General features: G+C 36.0%; 1 protein-coding gene across 2 annotated transcripts; it reads right to left on the reverse strand.

The window, feature by feature from the left end:
* Positions 1–203: 203 nt before the first annotated feature.
* LOC113306849 (DEAD-box ATP-dependent RNA helicase FANCM-like) lies at positions 204–12,865 on the reverse strand. Of its 2 annotated transcripts, none has more exons than XM_026555762.1 (22): positions 12,605–12,865; positions 12,151–12,511; positions 11,904–12,053; positions 10,744–10,826; positions 10,516–10,630; positions 9,682–9,773; positions 9,512–9,566; positions 9,301–9,422; positions 9,058–9,171; positions 7,915–8,108; positions 7,044–7,174; positions 6,633–6,693; positions 5,857–5,927; positions 5,349–5,398; positions 5,109–5,274; positions 4,591–4,718; positions 4,175–4,489; positions 4,023–4,089; positions 2,206–3,471; positions 2,027–2,078; positions 1,746–1,895; positions 204–1,117 (listed from the first exon to the last, which is right to left on the reverse strand). In XM_026555762.1, the coding sequence occupies exons 1-22, from the start codon at positions 12,656–12,658 to the stop codon at positions 634–636; spliced, it is 4,281 nt and encodes a 1,426-aa protein (XP_026411547.1). In that variant the 5' UTR covers positions 12,659–12,865; the 3' UTR covers positions 204–633. The 2 variants fall into 2 exon arrangements, with proteins under 2 accessions (XP_026411547.1, XP_026411548.1); XM_026555763.1 differs by lacking the exon at positions 204–1,117 and adding an exon at positions 1,137–1,587.
* Positions 12,866–17,869: the final 5,004 nt, after the last annotated feature.

Here is a 17,869-nt window from a genome sequence, read left to right on the forward strand (position 1 = left end):
CCAGCTCTACTAAGGGCTGATACCAGTCCATATAGGACGAAAAGATCTTGGCGATCCTGACCATTAGATTGATGGACTAGTATCAGCCCTTATCAATCATGTTTCTGAACAATTCTGTGAGCAATCTGTCATCAATGGTAAAGAAAGAAACATCATCGAAGTTAACGCCTAGAGAACAAAAGCAAAATTTCAGCACCTAAAAAGGAAGGAACGCAGATTTCATTCTGATATTGACTTTTTTACTGCACATTTTAAGGTATCCCCAAATTACAACTTATGTACATACATCCTGTTAAGTAAGGGCTCTTGGAAGTTTATAATCAAGCGAACACAAGCACTTGCATAAACCAGCAGGTGTCAACTTGCTGGGTATTAACATATGAGGGGATATCGGTAAGACTATATACATTTTTCTTCTCTTTTGTACAGGTTAAGTAGTGACTGTCAATACAAAACAACAACCAACTCCTACGATGATGATCTGGATAAATAAAATCTGACTTTATACTGACTGAGGCTAGGACTTGAAACTTCTTGTTTTTCACCATCCTGCATGCCTTGTGAAACTACCATGCAATGATCTTTGAGAGATTGTTGTGGTGGAATTGCACTCTTAGAAATGGTTTCAGGATATCAAATCCCTAAATCAAATGATGGAGAGTTTAGTAATCCAAGAGTTTCCTCTGTAGAAGTATTTGCAGTCCATTGTTTTTTCTCTTTCGACAACGCGGACTTGCATCCCAGAATTTTAGCAGCCTGCGCCTCCAGTTCATCAAAATCAACACCCTCATAGAACTTATCATCAAAAAATGCATCTTCGTTATAATTCTCATCCTCGGGTTGACAAAAGCTTAATTTTCTTTTTCTAGAGTCTATCTTGCTTTCTTCTCTTGGTGCCCCTTCACTGCATTCAGGAGGCATACCTGAGAGGAAGGATGGATCTGGATCCCTTTGATAAGAAGGATTCTCGACCCTACTTACAGAACCCATTTGAGGTGTCTGTGAAGAATGAATGACCTTTCCAGAAGAGCTTCCTACTTCAATTATTTTGGATCCACTAGACAGAATATCAGGACTCAAGTCAGTGGAGAAGATTGGTTGACTGAGCAACGAACGCCTGTTTTAAAATCTCAATTAGTTCACTATATGAATTGATAACTTGCAGAAACAAAAAGTAACAATTGTATGAATATGGAAACGTCGGAGGAAGGTCATTAAATATACAACAGTATGTTATTTTTCATTTTCTCCCTACATTTATGATTGTTTCCAAGAGACCATTTGAACCCCTTAATTAAGATGTATTTACTTTTCAGAACAAGCACAACAATCTCCAGTTGGGGTAATAACTTGCTCTATTTAGGTTCGCGTTGACAGAAATAGGTTCTGGATAAAACTTCAAGTGAGAAAGAGGAATTCAGGTTTAGACCACAACCAAAACAATGGATGGTCAATATAGCAAAGATCTATTTTAAAAAAAGGATTTTCTTTTGAAGAGCCTAAATGCTTAATAGATAACAAAAGGATACAGGTGTTCTCCACAATGCAGTTTCATGCCACGGTGCAAATACCTCGGCTAAATGGTATCTACCTAACCATAAAAAGGTCGACCATTAATATTCTTTTGAAGTGAGGCTTCCGGAAAAGGTGAGGAAAACCGACTTCAATGAAATATATGCTAGCACGGGAGAAGCTTCAGAAAAATACAAATAAATAAAGAGAAGAAAACTCCAGTGCATCCTGACCTGTACATCGCCATCGTGTCCATTGTGGCAGCTTCTGCTTGAGTAGCTGCCATAGTAGGATTTATTCTGTCATCAATAAAACTATCATATGAATCATTGTCCTTGTCTTCTTCCTCCTCGTCATCAGATATTTCGGCATCCACAGACACTCTGAGAAGAACCAATTACCAGTCAGTGACCTCAAAATTGTCAATTTCACAAATTAGTTGAACAATTAAATTAGAAAGAAAAAGCACTTCAATATTTCATCAAGCTAAAAAGGCGCTGAGAAATGGCCGTACTCTGCTTCTTCTTCAATGTAGTGGTTCATCTTTTTAACTGTATTCCGGTTATCTGAACAAAACAACCACAACCAGTCACCGCAGTTAAAGATCAACAAAAATTTAGTGTGCATTGCTGAAAACAATTCAAAAAGATTGAAGTAAAATACAGCTGCGAGCCGACGCTAAGAAATCGTTACCTTTGTTATTCCGTATGGGTCCAATTCGGGTACTAGCAAAAGAACTATCAAGGTTTGCACAGAAACTCTGTTTTTTCGTATCTCCATTCTTCCGCAGCCTTTTAAACTTTGGTGCTGGCTTAACACTATTTGATGACTCTCCAGAACTCATGCGCCAGCCTTTACTACAACTATTACTGTTAGACAGGTTGGCCAATGGAGTGCGAGCACTCTCATTCACAGGAGAATCAGATGAACATTTTCTTGCTTTGCCATAGTAGTTCATTTTGACCGGAGGAGTATCAGTATCTTCATTTGTCAAATTAGGAATAACTCCTCCTTCAGTGGCTCTATCTTTCATTTTGACCTTTTCAAACCTTTCAGAATTTGGGCATGGTGATGAAAGTCCACTTCGCGACTTGGCTGGGGATGCATGCAGTAAAGGAGGTACAGTTCCGTCCTCTGAACTGAAAGGCTCTTCAGAATGGAACCGCTTATGAACAGGGACTTTGTTTCCATGTAATTCTGCATTATAGCTTTGATCTAATCCACCACTTCTGTACCTAAGGCTAACATTCGAACAATTTTCTTCTTTCGGTGAACCTGAATAACCACTTTCCCCTACAGGAGACTCTGGAACAACACCTTCCTCGACCATGTTAGTTAACCGAGGGCTCATCTCCATGTCTTTTGGGTCAGTGGAAGGCTCATCAGTATTTAATATTGGATATTTATTTGCAGTACCTGGTGTCTCAAAAATTATTTCTTCTGAACTTGAGAAATTTCTCTTCGGACTTGGTGTCAGTAAAGCATCTCTCTCAACCCCATTTACAACGTTCTCTTGATTGCATACAGAATTGCACGCTTTAGGGCTTAACAGAAGTTCATTGTTTACAGCTCCTGCCTCATCAGAAGTAGCTGAAACTTTAATTCGCTTAGCCCGTGGATTGAACTCCAAATAATCTGCAGGTGACAACCTAGAAGGTCCCAACTTTTGCTTTACTGCATTCAGTAGCTCAGCACTTTCTGTTGCTGCACTCATACAAGGTGGAGTTGCTTTCATAAAAGGTAAGCCTGGTACAGATAAAATTGAGACCACTCCAGCAGCATCTACAGATACAAAGCCCTCACTGTAAAGAAAACAGTGCATAGAAGGATCCTGGCTTGTGAGACGAGGCAAACCACTTTTCTCGTTTCCATTTGGGGCCACCACAGGTGATGATGCCTCGGTAGTTACTGCTTTCCCATCAGACTGTGGTTCCGGGGAACCAGGGTAACTCGTCAAATCTGCAATTGCCATGATTGAACCCGGTAAAACAATATAAAATTGCATAGAGAATAAAGAGAAGTAGACGGAAGAACAACGCGGAAAGATATGTAAGATAGCTATCGCAAAAGAATCAAAAGAAAAGAGAAGATAGTCTCTAGCAGTCTGCTGGTGCAGAAATATTCAAAAGGAACTATATGTATGTCTACAACCTACCTGGGTTTGTTTATAATTATACAACAGTCCCTTTTCCTGAATTTCCAATAAAAACCCCGGTTCGTGCATAATGTGGAAGTATGCAGTAGTTTTTAACAATGTTTTACTTCTCTTCCTAGTATGTTCTTTCCCACAAAGATAATAAAAGGGCACTCCAGAAGTGGAAACTCTTGCCGATTAAATGCATATGAACTCTGCAATTTTAATGGCCTTATGTACCTATACTAAATGAAATCTCTAAAAGGGACATGCAAGATATATATGATTCAGACATTTAGCACAATCTGCAACCCAACAAAAATTGAAGCTGTTTTTGTTAAATGTATTCTCTACAGATGGTAAAAGGCAAGCTTACCTTCTTGAATTATGTCGCCCTGTTCAATAGCTTCAGCTTCCAAAGATTGGAAAGAAGACGTCTCACCCTTATAACCAGAAAAAGTACATCAAAAATGAATATCGACCCAAGCGCAAAGGGAAATTACTGATCAAATAAAATAAAAAGCTAACCTCAGCTAGGATTGTTTCACTAGGTCCTTGCAACTGTTGCATGGTATCAATCAGCAACCCTGTTCTAAATGAGTGCATGACATTCTGAACTCGGGAAGGGAACACTTGGAAGTGTGGGAAAGCAATAAGAGAAGGTTTCCATGTGCCTTCCTTTGGGGTGTGAAAATACTTGGAAATTAGTTCAATCTCAGCATCTGACATTTTCAAGCTAATAGATCCATCAATAGAATCGTCTTTGACTTTCTTTCCACGAGGAACATACTGTTTGATTGCCAACTGAACAAACTGAACTTCTGGTCTGCAGATATGTGGAATCTACAACAATAGATTCCAGAGCATATCAAAAACGTTTAATGCAATAAGGGAACAAATGATTCGCTAAAAAAAACCTCAAATTTGAAATTTGTAGTGGTTACCATTCTAGGACTCGCATGGAAATCAAAGCTATTTATTCCCCCGTTATTCATGTGCTTCTTTAAGGCCTTGTTGTTCGCTTGCTTTTTATGGTATCCTTTCAACTCTGAACCTTTACAAGCTAAAACAAGTAACCCTTTGTCAAGGAACATAGCTGAATAAGCACAAATGAAATATACTTCAGAAGACATATTGTGCACGGAGCTAAAGTGGAATTTGGGATCAGCAATTTTATGAAGGAAAAGAGAAAACCCTCCAAATCGCCAATCCTGAGATCATTTGTGAAGAAATGGATAACAGGGTCAACCTCAATCCCTGGGTTTAAAGGGACTCTCTCCGACTCACATAAGCCCATGTTTTTGAAATTTTGAGGAATTACACTAGTTTCTCTTTTACCAGGACAACAAGTTTCTCATTGTATACAGCATCACCTCTCCCGACACCCAAAAGATGAAAGAAAATAGAAAACGAAAAACGGAAATAAAAAAGAAAACGAAAAGAAAAAGAAGAAAAAGGATATCAACTCGTCCATCATTCTTCCTTCCAGTCCTTCCCATGCGCTGGATCATTCTTAAAGGAGAGATATTGGCATCAAAACATATCACTAGATCGACTTCCATGATATCTAGACCTTCTTCACCAATTGATGTTGCAACGATGACATTGAATCCACCGGCTCGAAATTTCTGTAGAAGAAAACTGTAAATTAACCAGCAGAAGGACCTTAACGAGGAACTTTAAATATTATATAATTGATTACCTGCAAGACTGCCTGTTGCTCTTTCTGTGTCTGGCCTTTCAAAGCTTTCCCTGCAAATCGCTCGAATATTGAGAAGTGGATTTAATATATTGAAACTAACATCATCTTATTGTTCCCATCAACTAGTAACTAAATTGAGACACTTGCCATTCAAAAAGTCAGAAAAGTAAACTTCAGACAAGTAAAAGTTGGACTATTTTATCCTTGCAGTGAAAGAAGGATACAAACAAACAATTATCATGCACACACAAACAATTCAGGAAGAGAGAGTGAGAGAGGCAAGTAGCAACTCATCCTAAAATTCTCAATTCTGATTAACTGCGCGAATTTGCCGCTAGACATACTTAAGACACATGCTAAAGCGAGTGTTGCACCAAACGAATGTACATTCCTCAACAAATATTATCAAGCAAAGAACTTCATTAACAAAATGAAAAATGTGACGCTGGAACTCAATTTCAGGGGAGAACGATCATACTGAAATAATTATAGAGAAAAGCATATTAACCTGAGCTTTGACCAATAAACTCGGTAGCTTTAACAGACTCCCCAGCATTTGATAACGAATCCATTATGTCCCTGCAGTATGTGAAGGATGGTTATTAGCACACTATTGTTCTAATTCACATCAAAAGATACAAAAATTACTTGCAGTCGTATACTAGTGCTTTGTTTTTTAGGTATAACCAGGAATTATATATAAGAGCAGTGAGTATACAGGTGAAACATTTATTTTGAAGTTTAAACTATATATTATGTCCAAACACAATTATGTGCAGCCATGCCGGCAGACACAACACCTAACATTTGTATGTGCAAGCACCCGCTGAGTGCCAGCAAGTGTCAAACACCGTACGACATGACATAATTCAGAGAGTGGGATGTCCCGGCTATTATAGTGTGGTAATTAGACTATTCAACATTAAAAAATCACTAAATCAGCAAACTTTGTTTGGGTCTTCAGTCTATACTCCATGGTAAATACACAGTGATCCAATGAATAAGGCGTAACACTAAAATGCTGTGAATATTTGCAGTTTTATAATTATAAAATACATTAACAACTATTGCCTCTTTTTGTTGAACCCACTGGAATAATACCAATGATCGCTACCAAGGAACTGCAGAAGAAGTGCCGCAGTAAAGTAAACACAAAGAACAAATAAAAGATAGTCCTCGGCAACAGAATAAAAATGAAATCAAAGACGATAAAATATCAAAACAATGCATAGATATCACCAATGGCAGCTCATGCTTTATCAAATTTGAAGAAACTGTCTTCACCTGACACTTCCCCTGAAATTAGAGAAAATGATAACCCTTGAATTCTTCGGATCATTTTTTCCTGCAAAGACAATAAAAGAGACCAAACACACAGAGTTTAATATTAGGTCGAGCAGCAACAGCCTATCACTAAATAAATCACTATAAAGGAAAATAAAAAAGTCAGTGATTTTACAAAGTCACATAATCTCCCCAGTAATCCACCCTTAAGAGGTGCGAAAAAACAAAAGCAGGAAAGACGAGCAAATTATAATTTTGCCTGGTGCTCTTCGACAAGACTAAGACACGTTTTCAAATGAACATTCCCTTATTCAAAAGCCTTAGTAATATGTGTGTGTGTGTATTTTGTAAGGCACCTTAAACGATCAAATCCCAAAGTGAGACATATGATAATAACGAGACAACACTTACTGAAATGATCCATTAATATTTCAGTCATTTTTGTTAGCTTCGGATTTGGTGCTCCATGAGACAAATTTCGCTGCATCAATAGTTTAGTTTTGTGTATGACTTCATTTCTACTCAAAAGCCTCGCAAAAGACCTGCAACATCAAAAAAAAAAAAAAAAAACACAAAAGTCACTTCAAAGTCTATTACTATAGCGAAAGAAGAATTGAATGTATCATGAGGACCGACTTGTTCATCAGATATAGCATTCTAGAACTCCCTTCCTTGGTAATGGAACCATATCATCGGTCTTCTGTATAATGACTTAAGTTTACATGGTATAGAGAATTGCCAAAGATAACACAAACTCGCTCTCTGACAACCCTCGGATACATGATTGTAACTTGTAACACAACCACAGTTCACCAATTCCCACTCTCGCACTTTCATTACGTGTATATCTGGGAGTACCGCTAAGATCTACCTTCTACAAAAAAAAAATGACGTGTGCTTCAGAGTGCCAATGCTCAACATTAGCTCAGAGAAGCAAAGGATTCTCAGAACCTCTCAATGCTCTTCCTGGCAATCTTTAAGGGTTAGAAACCTGTAACCAAGCTCTTTTAATTACTTTATGCTGTATGCTGGTCTTCCAGGAAAAGCTTTAACTAAAGTGAAACTATATACATTTGTACTAATTCTTAATCATACAGGTGGCAGACATGATGCCAATACCACAGTTGGAAACCCAAAATCAATATTGGATGTTCGAGATTTAAATTGACCACTCATCTAATCTTAAACAAAATCACGGGGATTCCTAAAAGAACAACTTAAAGGAATCAGCTTTAATATTGTATTGTTATGAAGTTCCTAACCGAGCAGCATCGAAACCTACCCCTGTTGCACCTTTTCGCTCAGCATCTCATATGCAGGTCTTACACCATGACTTGAAAGCAACTTGATTACATGATACAGTGTAATGAGAACAGCAAAATATCCTTCTAGTTCTCCATATTTAGCTTGAGGAAGATTTAGCGGAGGTGCTTGCCGAAATATTTCCCTAGAGCTAAGCAACTGATGTGGACTCAGCTGTGAAAGATGAAATACTGTAAGTAACAAAAAGAGAAATCAATACTGGATGGCTAACTGACATCAATTGGAAAAGGAGGGAGGAACAAAAAAAAAACTACAGATTGAGTAACAAATTAAACGTATTACTGCGAGTATTATGGTTTTGTATCACATAACAGGGTTCTTGAATGTATGTTGATTCATTATAAAAGCCACAGACATTTGTTTATCAGTTCATGTATTGTTACACCACCTCTATCATTAAGAGGGTTTAGTGAAATTTTCATCAAAGCCCAAAGGCTGTAGAGGTCTTGGGTTCAAGTATTTGGTACACCCTGTACCGAATAGTGGGAGGCATTTTGTCTATTCTTCCCACCCACAAACAAAACCTTGTTAGAGGACAGTGTTGCACTCTGCCTCACTCAAACTCTCAGGGTGCTTAGCATATTTGTTTCTTAACAATCTTTGATGGAACAGGCATCAACAGCTTGCATTATGAAATCCATTTTGTTAGACATATACTTGTTGATACCTCCTGGAATGCACAATGTGCACTTGAATAATTAGGACGGATGCAATTACTCCCTAGCAGACGAACTTTAAGAAGAATGTTGCTTCCTCTTAACGATGAGAAATGTGCACTATCATACTACACTTAAATGATCACCACTACCAGGACTTCTCCTGTACCAGCATGTGTATTGTGATATTGAGGAAACATAAACAGTTTAGTGGGCTTCTTCTATTCTCAGCTACCACTTGGGCATAAGATCACTATTATCCTGTTGCCTCGAAGAATAAACTTTCACCGCCAGAAAAACAGAAAGCATCAAATATTCCCATGAATTGTTTCACATATACATTATGAAACTCTAAAGCCATTTTTCAGTTCAACATGCTGATAAAAATCCAGGAAAACTTTAAAGAAACTGAATAAAACCAAAACCAGGAATAAGAGGATTCATACTGTTTGGATGTCTTTGCTATACAGCATCCCTAAGGCAGAAAGCTTGGTCACAAATGGTTGTACAGCTTCCAACAACAACTTGTTTATTTCAATAGCATCATCACTCATTGGAACCTGGAATTATTCGAGGCACAAAGTTATTACCAGGAAACGAATAGACAATAAATAAGAAAAAAAAAGAACAGCAAAAGATAAATACATATATATGTTCATATATTTGTATTTACACTATTGCCTATGTACCTCTATTAATTCGAGCTTCCGATCGTGAACATGTGGGCAGACATCTGGGTGGTCATCATTGCGATACTCCAGCTTTGAAATATGCAAGTTGTTAATCACATTTTGAATTGCCTGCTGCTTGGCTGTGTAACCATGTTATACCTCAGAATCACCAAGCTAAGTAATTATAAGTATCACAAATGGAGAACCACAAATACCAAGGAAGACTCACATCCTGGTGTTGCTGTTAAAGCCAGTATCCTGAATTGAACTGGTACAGCCATCAACTGAACATGCAGAGAATAGATTAGGTTGTAAAGCTTTGAAAGGCATACATTCAACCAGCAGATGCAGATTGAATGATATTGTATATCATGCAACATAGTGAAGTTATATAACCACCTCGCGAACCACCACACAGTAAGCATAATTTCCTGTTGCCCGATGAGCCTCGTCAATAACCAAACAAACTATGTTTTTCACCAAACATGTACCTAAAGTAAAGAAGAAATAAGGAAAGGAAGAAAGAAAGAAGTTAGATAGAAGAGGTTGTACAAGCTTGACGAAGCACTATAATTATTCACAAAGACGAACATTACAAAGAAAAATGTACATCAAGTTATCCACCAGCCGAACTTCTTCAGTTATGCTAGAGCATGACAGCTAACTAAGTATCAAAAACCATGCCTACTTTCAGAGGCTAAAATACAAGTGTTTGACTATCAGAATAAAGCATCCACCTTTGCTGAGATAACCAAAATTCTTTAGCGATACAAACTTGTGAGAAGCATTATCCTTTATTTTCCTCCAAGAGGAATATTAAAAAGAATATTGAGCATGGGTTTATTCACTACAGTGCCTCCAGACAACATTACTAGCTGAAATCAAGTTATAGTACTGCGTATAGGCACTCCTAGTTAAGGATTACAAAATTCCCTCAAGCAAAGATCATGATAATCTTCATGTTCTCCGGGTGCTTCTAAAATAGGATGGATGTTCCTTGGCGTTCCCTTTGTCATTGTACAACGGAAAGGTAAAACTTACGTTTTCTATGCAAAAAGGACGATGCTGCAACTACATAGGATATTACAATGAAGAATGAGCAATGGCTTATTCACAAGTGAAACGAAATAATTACGCATATTCCGTGAGTACCATATATTTCTTTTACAATTAGAATTACAAATCCACCTTATTAGATATAAAACCGAAATTAAAGCTACGGCAGCAACTCACCAGATTGAATATCTTTTTCGAGCACTTGCGGAGTAACAAAGAAAACTCGCTTATCCTTCCAACAGCATGCTCTTTTGGGAGGAGTCATCTGGCCTGTCATTTCAATTGTCCACTCCTGCAATCAGTTCAAATCGGATCTTTTCATATACGTATTGATAGTGATGATGCAGAACTTAAAAAAGTAATCCAATCTCTTTAGAGAGATGTGGACACTAAATAATGGCTTACCTGAGGTATCCCCACAATATTATGGCAAGCCTCAATCTGTTGCATAACAAGAGGTCGAGAAGGGGCAGTGAAAACGATTTTCCCTGTAGTGGACCTCCGAGTTAGCTTAAAGTTTCAAACCGTTACATATTCTAGAAACCGTTGAATACGTCAAGTTTTCATGTAAAAAGAAATGGTACAGTATTGTCTTTAACGACTAATCAGTAGATGAGAAGGAACTAGAAAAGAAAGATAGTTCTTTGGTCCGTACGCTACTCATTGCCTACTTAATTATTATCAACAACTAAAAAATGCCTACCTGATTGCCAGAGTTACATCATAAGATCAGAAATATGCATCACTTTAAATAGTTATTAGAGTCCTTGCAATAAGAAAGTTGTTTCTACCAGAAAACTTTCTAATTCTAAGAGAATCTGTAAATGATCCTTGATTGTTGTAACTTGATATATCTTGTAGTACATGATTAATATGTTCTTCTTGGATGCACTGCTAAGGTGCATCAATGGAATATGTACGCCCCTTAACCAGCAAGCCACGAAATAAAGACAAAAGGGTAGGATTGAGAATAAGCATATTATAACAGTGAACATGATATACATTCATATTTTCTAAGGCATCACCTAGGAGAAGATAATAAGTAACTTATAAGCTAACTAGTCATGAAATGTCAGTCTAAAATACAGATTGACAAGATCAACATACGATGAGCATGAAAATCTACACTAAAACTAAGGTAAATGACAGCCACGCTTACGTAAGGGACCCAAGGCCTCAAGCTCCAAACAACTACCAGTATTAATATACTTTTTTCATCAACAAGCTCGTGGCTTGAGGGAAAAAACAGGGATAGGCGTCTGCCATATCAACTATCAAGTTATTGTTTCTTCACATAAAACACACATTGCATGCTAAGTGACGTAATTCAAGAATGAAAAAAAAAAACTTGGCATGGGTGGTAATGTGGCAACACAAAAATACCAACGGTGAATAAATAAACCACAAAGACGATGCTACTTAAATAACCCATGTCAACCTAACCACTGATACTGACAACAACATAAAAGATGAGCTTAAAAGTTAAGCTCCAGCCCACTTAAAATTACAAAAGGTAGCTACAGGAGAGGGTAGAATATAGGCCATGGACATTACTGGAACCATACCTTCAGGAAACCATCTAAAGTAATTATACATAACAACAGCCGCAATTAAAGTCTTCCCAAGTCCTGTTGGCAGTGCAATTAATGTATTTGAAAATAGCGCTGTCTTTGTAATAGATAACTGGTATTCACGGCGCGGAATTTTATCATTATCTACATTAAAATGTAATTTCAGTGAGCCAAATACAATGAGAAAATGTGAATTTCCCCAGTTAAACCAACCAAAAAACATATATATAGCTCATGTAACCTGGATAAATCCATGTTTTGGCGGCTTCAAGATCAACGCGGCTGTGACAAACTTCTTCTCCTTGTTCATTGAAACCCCCTTGATTTTCAACAACATGAATTGGTTCATTTTGATGGCTAAAAGACCGATTCTCCACTTGAGGTTGTTTCCTATCAGTAGTTTGCACAAACCTATCTAAGGTTGATTGCTTAGAAACCCCACTAATCTTTCCCTTGTGTTGGGGAAATTTTCCTTGTTGAGGAACTTCATTTCTAAAGTCTTGCCGTTGTGGTGGTGGTGGTGGTGGTAGATGTGAAGTTGAAGCTTTTGTAGCTTGACATCTGATATCAATCTCTTTCACAGCTGCTTCCCAATCGAAATCCTGCAAACAAAAAAATGAAACATTAGGGTTCAGAAATTTGGGGATGAAGGGAGAAATTAGATTGATTTGTAAATGCTAGGGATTGGAATTTACATCGGCGTCTTCGTCTAGTTGGATTAGTTCGCTAGGGTTTGTGATTGGGAGCATCGTCTTAACGATTGGAGTTTAAACTGATTTCGCGGTCTCTTCAGTCTTCTTCACTCTTTACCTGGCTCAGATCCCTCTCCGCCTTCTTTCACACTCTTTTAATCTCTCTCAAAACTTTTCAGGCTGGCGGCAAAGCGTCAAATTTCCAATTTCCCATTCTTTTTTTTTCCGTACTCCTTCTCGGGCACCAAGTCGGAATTTTAACGGACTGACTGGGCTAGATTAAGGGGAGAATATAGTTCGGTCTTTTTTTAGTTTTAATTTCCCTAACTTTTCTAATTTAATAGTAATTATTTATGTTCATTTTTTATACAATGAATTTTATATTTAATGCGCGGGCGCGTTACGGCTCCAAGAGAATCACTATCCGTCTAAAACAGACTCATCAAAACAAAACTAATACCAAAATTCCATTTGACCTCAACTGTCAAAATTACCCTTCTGTATATTGTAGCCTGCGGTAATAACCCCATCTCAGAAACCTTATGTTCTCATACCGTCTATTTTCCTCCGTAACGGCAAGTTTTTATGGAACTTTCTATTGTCTTCCCTCAAAAACCTAGATCTGAAACCAATTTTGATTCTTACTGCACAAAATAGTTTTTTGGAACTCAAATTAGGTTTAAGTTTCATTTTGATTTTGGAATAAATCAGAAAATGGTGAAAAATCAAGAGAAAGCGAAAGATGAAAAGATGAAGAAGATGGTCAAACAATCTCCAAAAGGTAAATCAAAACCCAATTTTGTTCCATCGATTTATTGTTTTTCAGATGTTTTTTAGTGATTTCACTTTCTTCAGCAATCTTGTTAACATGTAATTGTTCTTCCGTGATGGTTTAAAATCAACATCCATGTGTAACCTATGATTTTTGGTTTCACAAATTTTAGTTTCTTCACTGGTTCAACATAAAATAGGTTTCATCAGGGATTTCATACTTAGGATTTTTTTAGTTTCATAAGTTAGTTTCACAAATTGTTATATGATTCACTTATTGCAGTAGTATTGTTCTTATTTTGGTTTCACCATTTTTCACTTTGTCGAGATTGGTTCTACCAGTACTGTGTTGTTGCTTAATTCTAATCATTATGATGAAACGCCATTTTTCACTTTATGATATTTGGTTCCACCAGTATTGTGTTGGTGGTGTTGGTTAATTCTGATCATTCTGATGAAACCGTTTTTGGTTTCATCATTCTCTCCTTTGTCGAATTTAGTCCTACAAGTATTGGTTTGGTGGTGTTGATTAATTCTATGGTGTTGATTAATTATGGTCATCCTGATGAAACATTTTTGGTTTCATCATTTTTCATTTTGTCGAATTTGGTTCCACCAATACTAGTTTGGTGGTGTTGCTTGATTCTGGTCATTCTTGATGAAGCCAAAAATGGTTTTGGTTTCATCATTCTTCCCTTGTCGAATTTGGTTACACCAATACTGTTTTATTGGTGTTTATTTTTGTTTTGGCTAATTTTAGTTTTGTTTTGCAGGTTAAAGACGTGAAGATTCATTTAATTGTACATTTGTTTTGTAATTTCAGGAAAGATTGTAGACTTCATGTTTGATATTAGATGAAGAACCTTGTGAAGGGAAACACGAAGTCTTATGAAAAGAATATATCAGAAAAAGGTGGATCACGACAGAAAAGTCGTCGTATAAGATACTGATGGACAAACCACCAAAGAATTAGAAAAGAAGACACTACTGTCACTGCACACATAAAAATTAGTGTACTATCAGCTAGTTGTAATACATGTAATAGCCTTTTACAACATTTTTTTTAAATGCTTATGTAGTAAAAGATTTAAATGGTTTATGAATGGTTTCAATTATTATTACCACATTTGTGTTTATTGGCACCCTGTAACTTAACCCAAACCATATCGATATATTGGATGTGCAACGAAATGTTATATGTTTAACCGTTTTATGATGAAACCAAAAAAGGTTCCATCATATTGCAGGTGAAACCAAAAGGAAGAGGGTCATATCACGTCTTACTCTCGTAAATATGTAAGAAAATAAAATCTTTTCTCTTCCTAGAGTTTTGGACCATGAAGTGTTCCTGATCCCGTTTTGAAGTCTTAATCAGAACCTGCATTCTTAACTTAGATGCTGCATATAACAATGATATGACCACTTATACATGGTTCATTTCTGATCTTAAGACACATACACCATAATTGAGGATGTTAATATGAAAAAGCAGAATTATATTATATTTCTATGCATGAAACATTTTCTTGTTCCAAGGAACAAGTGTAATTACACCCAAGTATTAAACTACAACAGAAGACAGACCAAACATAGTTTGATATATTGTACTGAATGGTCTAACAAATAATTTCAAATAATAACTAGTTATTTTAACATTAATGACACTTTTAGAAAAGTAGTACTGTGATTTTTCTTCATCCATAATTCATATATGTGCACTCAGAAATTCCATCTATATATGTTTAGGTGACACCAAGCGGTATGTTTAAGTGATTTTTTTTTTTTACATAGAGTAAAAAATGATGAAACCAAAAAAGGTTCCAACATATTTTGGTTCCAAATATAACAGTAAAAATGATGAAACCAAAAAGGGTTCCAACATATTGCAGGTGAAACCAAAAGGAAAGACTTAATCAAAATTAAACACCAGCAGAAAATTAACATGTTTAACTGTAACAAATGCAGACAAGAAAAAAAATGAACCATCCGAATTCTCATTACTATAAGCACATCGTTTTCATAAGTTGCAATCGTGTTTGATGGAGATTCGATTACTATGATTAGTTCAATCTAAAGATGATAATTCAAACGATTAAACTTCTCTTCTTCTCTTGGAATTAATCTGAAAGAAGACGAATTTTGAAAAACAGATGTTCTTCAACTTCAACAAAACTGAAATAAAACGAATTCGATTACTATGATTAGATCAATCTTAAGACACAATTCGATAGGTTGAAATATACGATTTCTTCGCAACATCAACAAAACTGAAATAAAACGAGATCTCAAAATTGATTTCTAAGATGATCAGATTTATTTGAACCCTAAAATCTAAATACATGAAATTTCGGTAGAGAACATATCGAATCTCTATAAATCTAATCTTCATAATTTCTACATATGTTTTCCCCAAAATCTCCATTCTAAATATCGTGTATCTACCGTGAAGGGTGAGATCGGAATTCTGGGATCTAGCAAAAACTGAATTTAACTATTTTGAATTGAAATGGGGTTTTTGTTCCATTTTTATTGGATGTGGTTTTCATTTAGTCCAAATAATATGGCTGGTGTATTTATAACTTAAAGAGTATCACCTTGGTTTTTTATAGCTTAATATGTTTTATATTTCCTACTTATTTTCTTGTAGGAGTTCATTCAGTTTGATGAGCTGTCAGGTGTTTGGTATTGTTTTTGTAGATTCGAGTTCATTCTTAAAATAAACACACAACAAAAAAATCATTATTATGAACAAAAAACAGAATTCATTCTTTCATATATAAATGAATATTCAATAAAAACACTCAATCAAAGTTCATTCAAAGTTCATATATGCATACTCAATCAAAGTTCATATATGAATACTCAATCAGAGTTCATTCTTTCAAATGAACACCCAATCAAAGTTCATTATTATGAACAAAAATCAGAGTTCATTTTTCCAAATGAACACTCAATCAAAGTTTATTATTATGAACAAAAATCAGAGTTCATTCGTCAAAATGAATACCTACCAAAAACCAACTAATTCAAATCTAGAATATAGTTCATTTTTTAAAATCAAAAAAAAAAAAAAAAGTTCATTCTTTCGAATGAACACCTAATAATTCAAGATCTAAAACAAAATTCATTCTTTAACATGAACACACAACAAATACAGAGTTCATTTTTTCGAATGAACACCTAATAACTCAAGATTTAAAACAAAAATCATTTTTTAAAATGAGTACACGACAAGAATCTATAAAACAAAGTTCATTCAAAATCTTCAACAACGGGAGATTAATCTTCGACGACAACATGAGTTCGTCATCATCATCTTCATCGTCTTCGTCATTTTCAACAGCGGCAACTGAAAATGAAAACCAGAGTTCATCTTCGTCATCGTCTTCATCATCATCATCTTTGCTACGAGTTCATCTTCGATTTCTGTAATCAAATCAAGATCTCCATAATCAAAAGTCAAAATCCATGTAATAAGAAACCAAATAGATCTTTGTGATCAAATCAAATCGATTTTATGTTTTAATTACCAGCAACTAAAGCGTAACCTCTTGAAAAGGATTATTAGTTAATGTGCTAAACTAAAAATAGAAATTTTCTAAGAGAGATTTCGGAAATATTGGTTGACATTTATTGGAAATAGGAAAACCAAAATTAGGTACTTTAATGCATATCTTGAGAATATTTTCAGTTTTGGAATTTCCTTGTTGTCCAAACAACCTTGGTTTATCAATACTTGAGTGAAAAACGGGGGGTACAAAAACCACACCCAACAATTCATTTGGTAATCTGAGAGGACTTACTCCAATATACTTTCAAGAGAATCAACTACATAGTCAAACTCAATCTTTAGAAGAGTATATCAAAGAGTTTATAGCTCTATCTCTCAATTAAATCTGCAATCAGCAAATAGAAATTTGCGAGCCCGATTGAATATTAGAGAAGTAACTTGAACGGTACCAAAGACCAATGTTCAAGGATCAATCAATTTCAATCAACAACCAAAGGTTGGATTTACCAATTGATCGATTCAACACACAACCTGTGACATTTCAATTATATAACAAAATATAATGCGGAAAAGAAATAACACAAATATCAGATTTTGTTAACGAGGAAAACCTCAAATGCAGAAAAACCCCGGGACCTAGTCCGGCTTTGAACACCACACTGTATTAAGCCGCTACAGACACTAGCCTACTACCAATGAACTTCGGACTGGACTGTAGTTGAACCCTAATCAATCTCACACTGATTCAAGGTACAGTTTCATTCCTTGCGTTTTTGATCCCAGCAGGATACTACGCACTTGATTCCCTTAGTTGATCTCACCCACAACCAAGAGTTGCTACGACCAAAAGTCGAAGACTTGATAAACAAATCTGTCTCACACAGAAAAGTATATTGGAATAGGTAAAAATACCTATGAGTTTTGTTCCGTATTTTGATAAATCAAGGTGCACAGGAACCAATTGATAAACCAAACTTATATTCCCG

Source organism: Papaver somniferum, chromosome 8 (assembly GCF_003573695.1).
Source record: "Papaver somniferum cultivar HN1 chromosome 8, ASM357369v1, whole genome shotgun sequence".
NCBI classification, from domain to species: domain Eukaryota; kingdom Viridiplantae; phylum Streptophyta; class Magnoliopsida; order Ranunculales; family Papaveraceae; genus Papaver; species Papaver somniferum.

Coding starts and splice junctions, on each gene's coding strand:
- LOC113306849 (XM_026555762.1), bottom strand. CDS start 12,658: ATGCTCCCAATCACAAACCCTAGCGAACTAATCCAACTAGACGAAGAC. Junction 10,631..10,743: donor ATATTGTGGGGATACCTCAG/GTAAGCCATTAT, acceptor AACTGATTGCAG/GAGTGGACAATTGAAATGAC. Junction 7,175..7,914: donor AGCGAAAAGGTGCAACAGGG/GTAGGTTTCGAT, acceptor TTGATGTTGCAG/GTCTTTTGCGAGGCTTTTGA.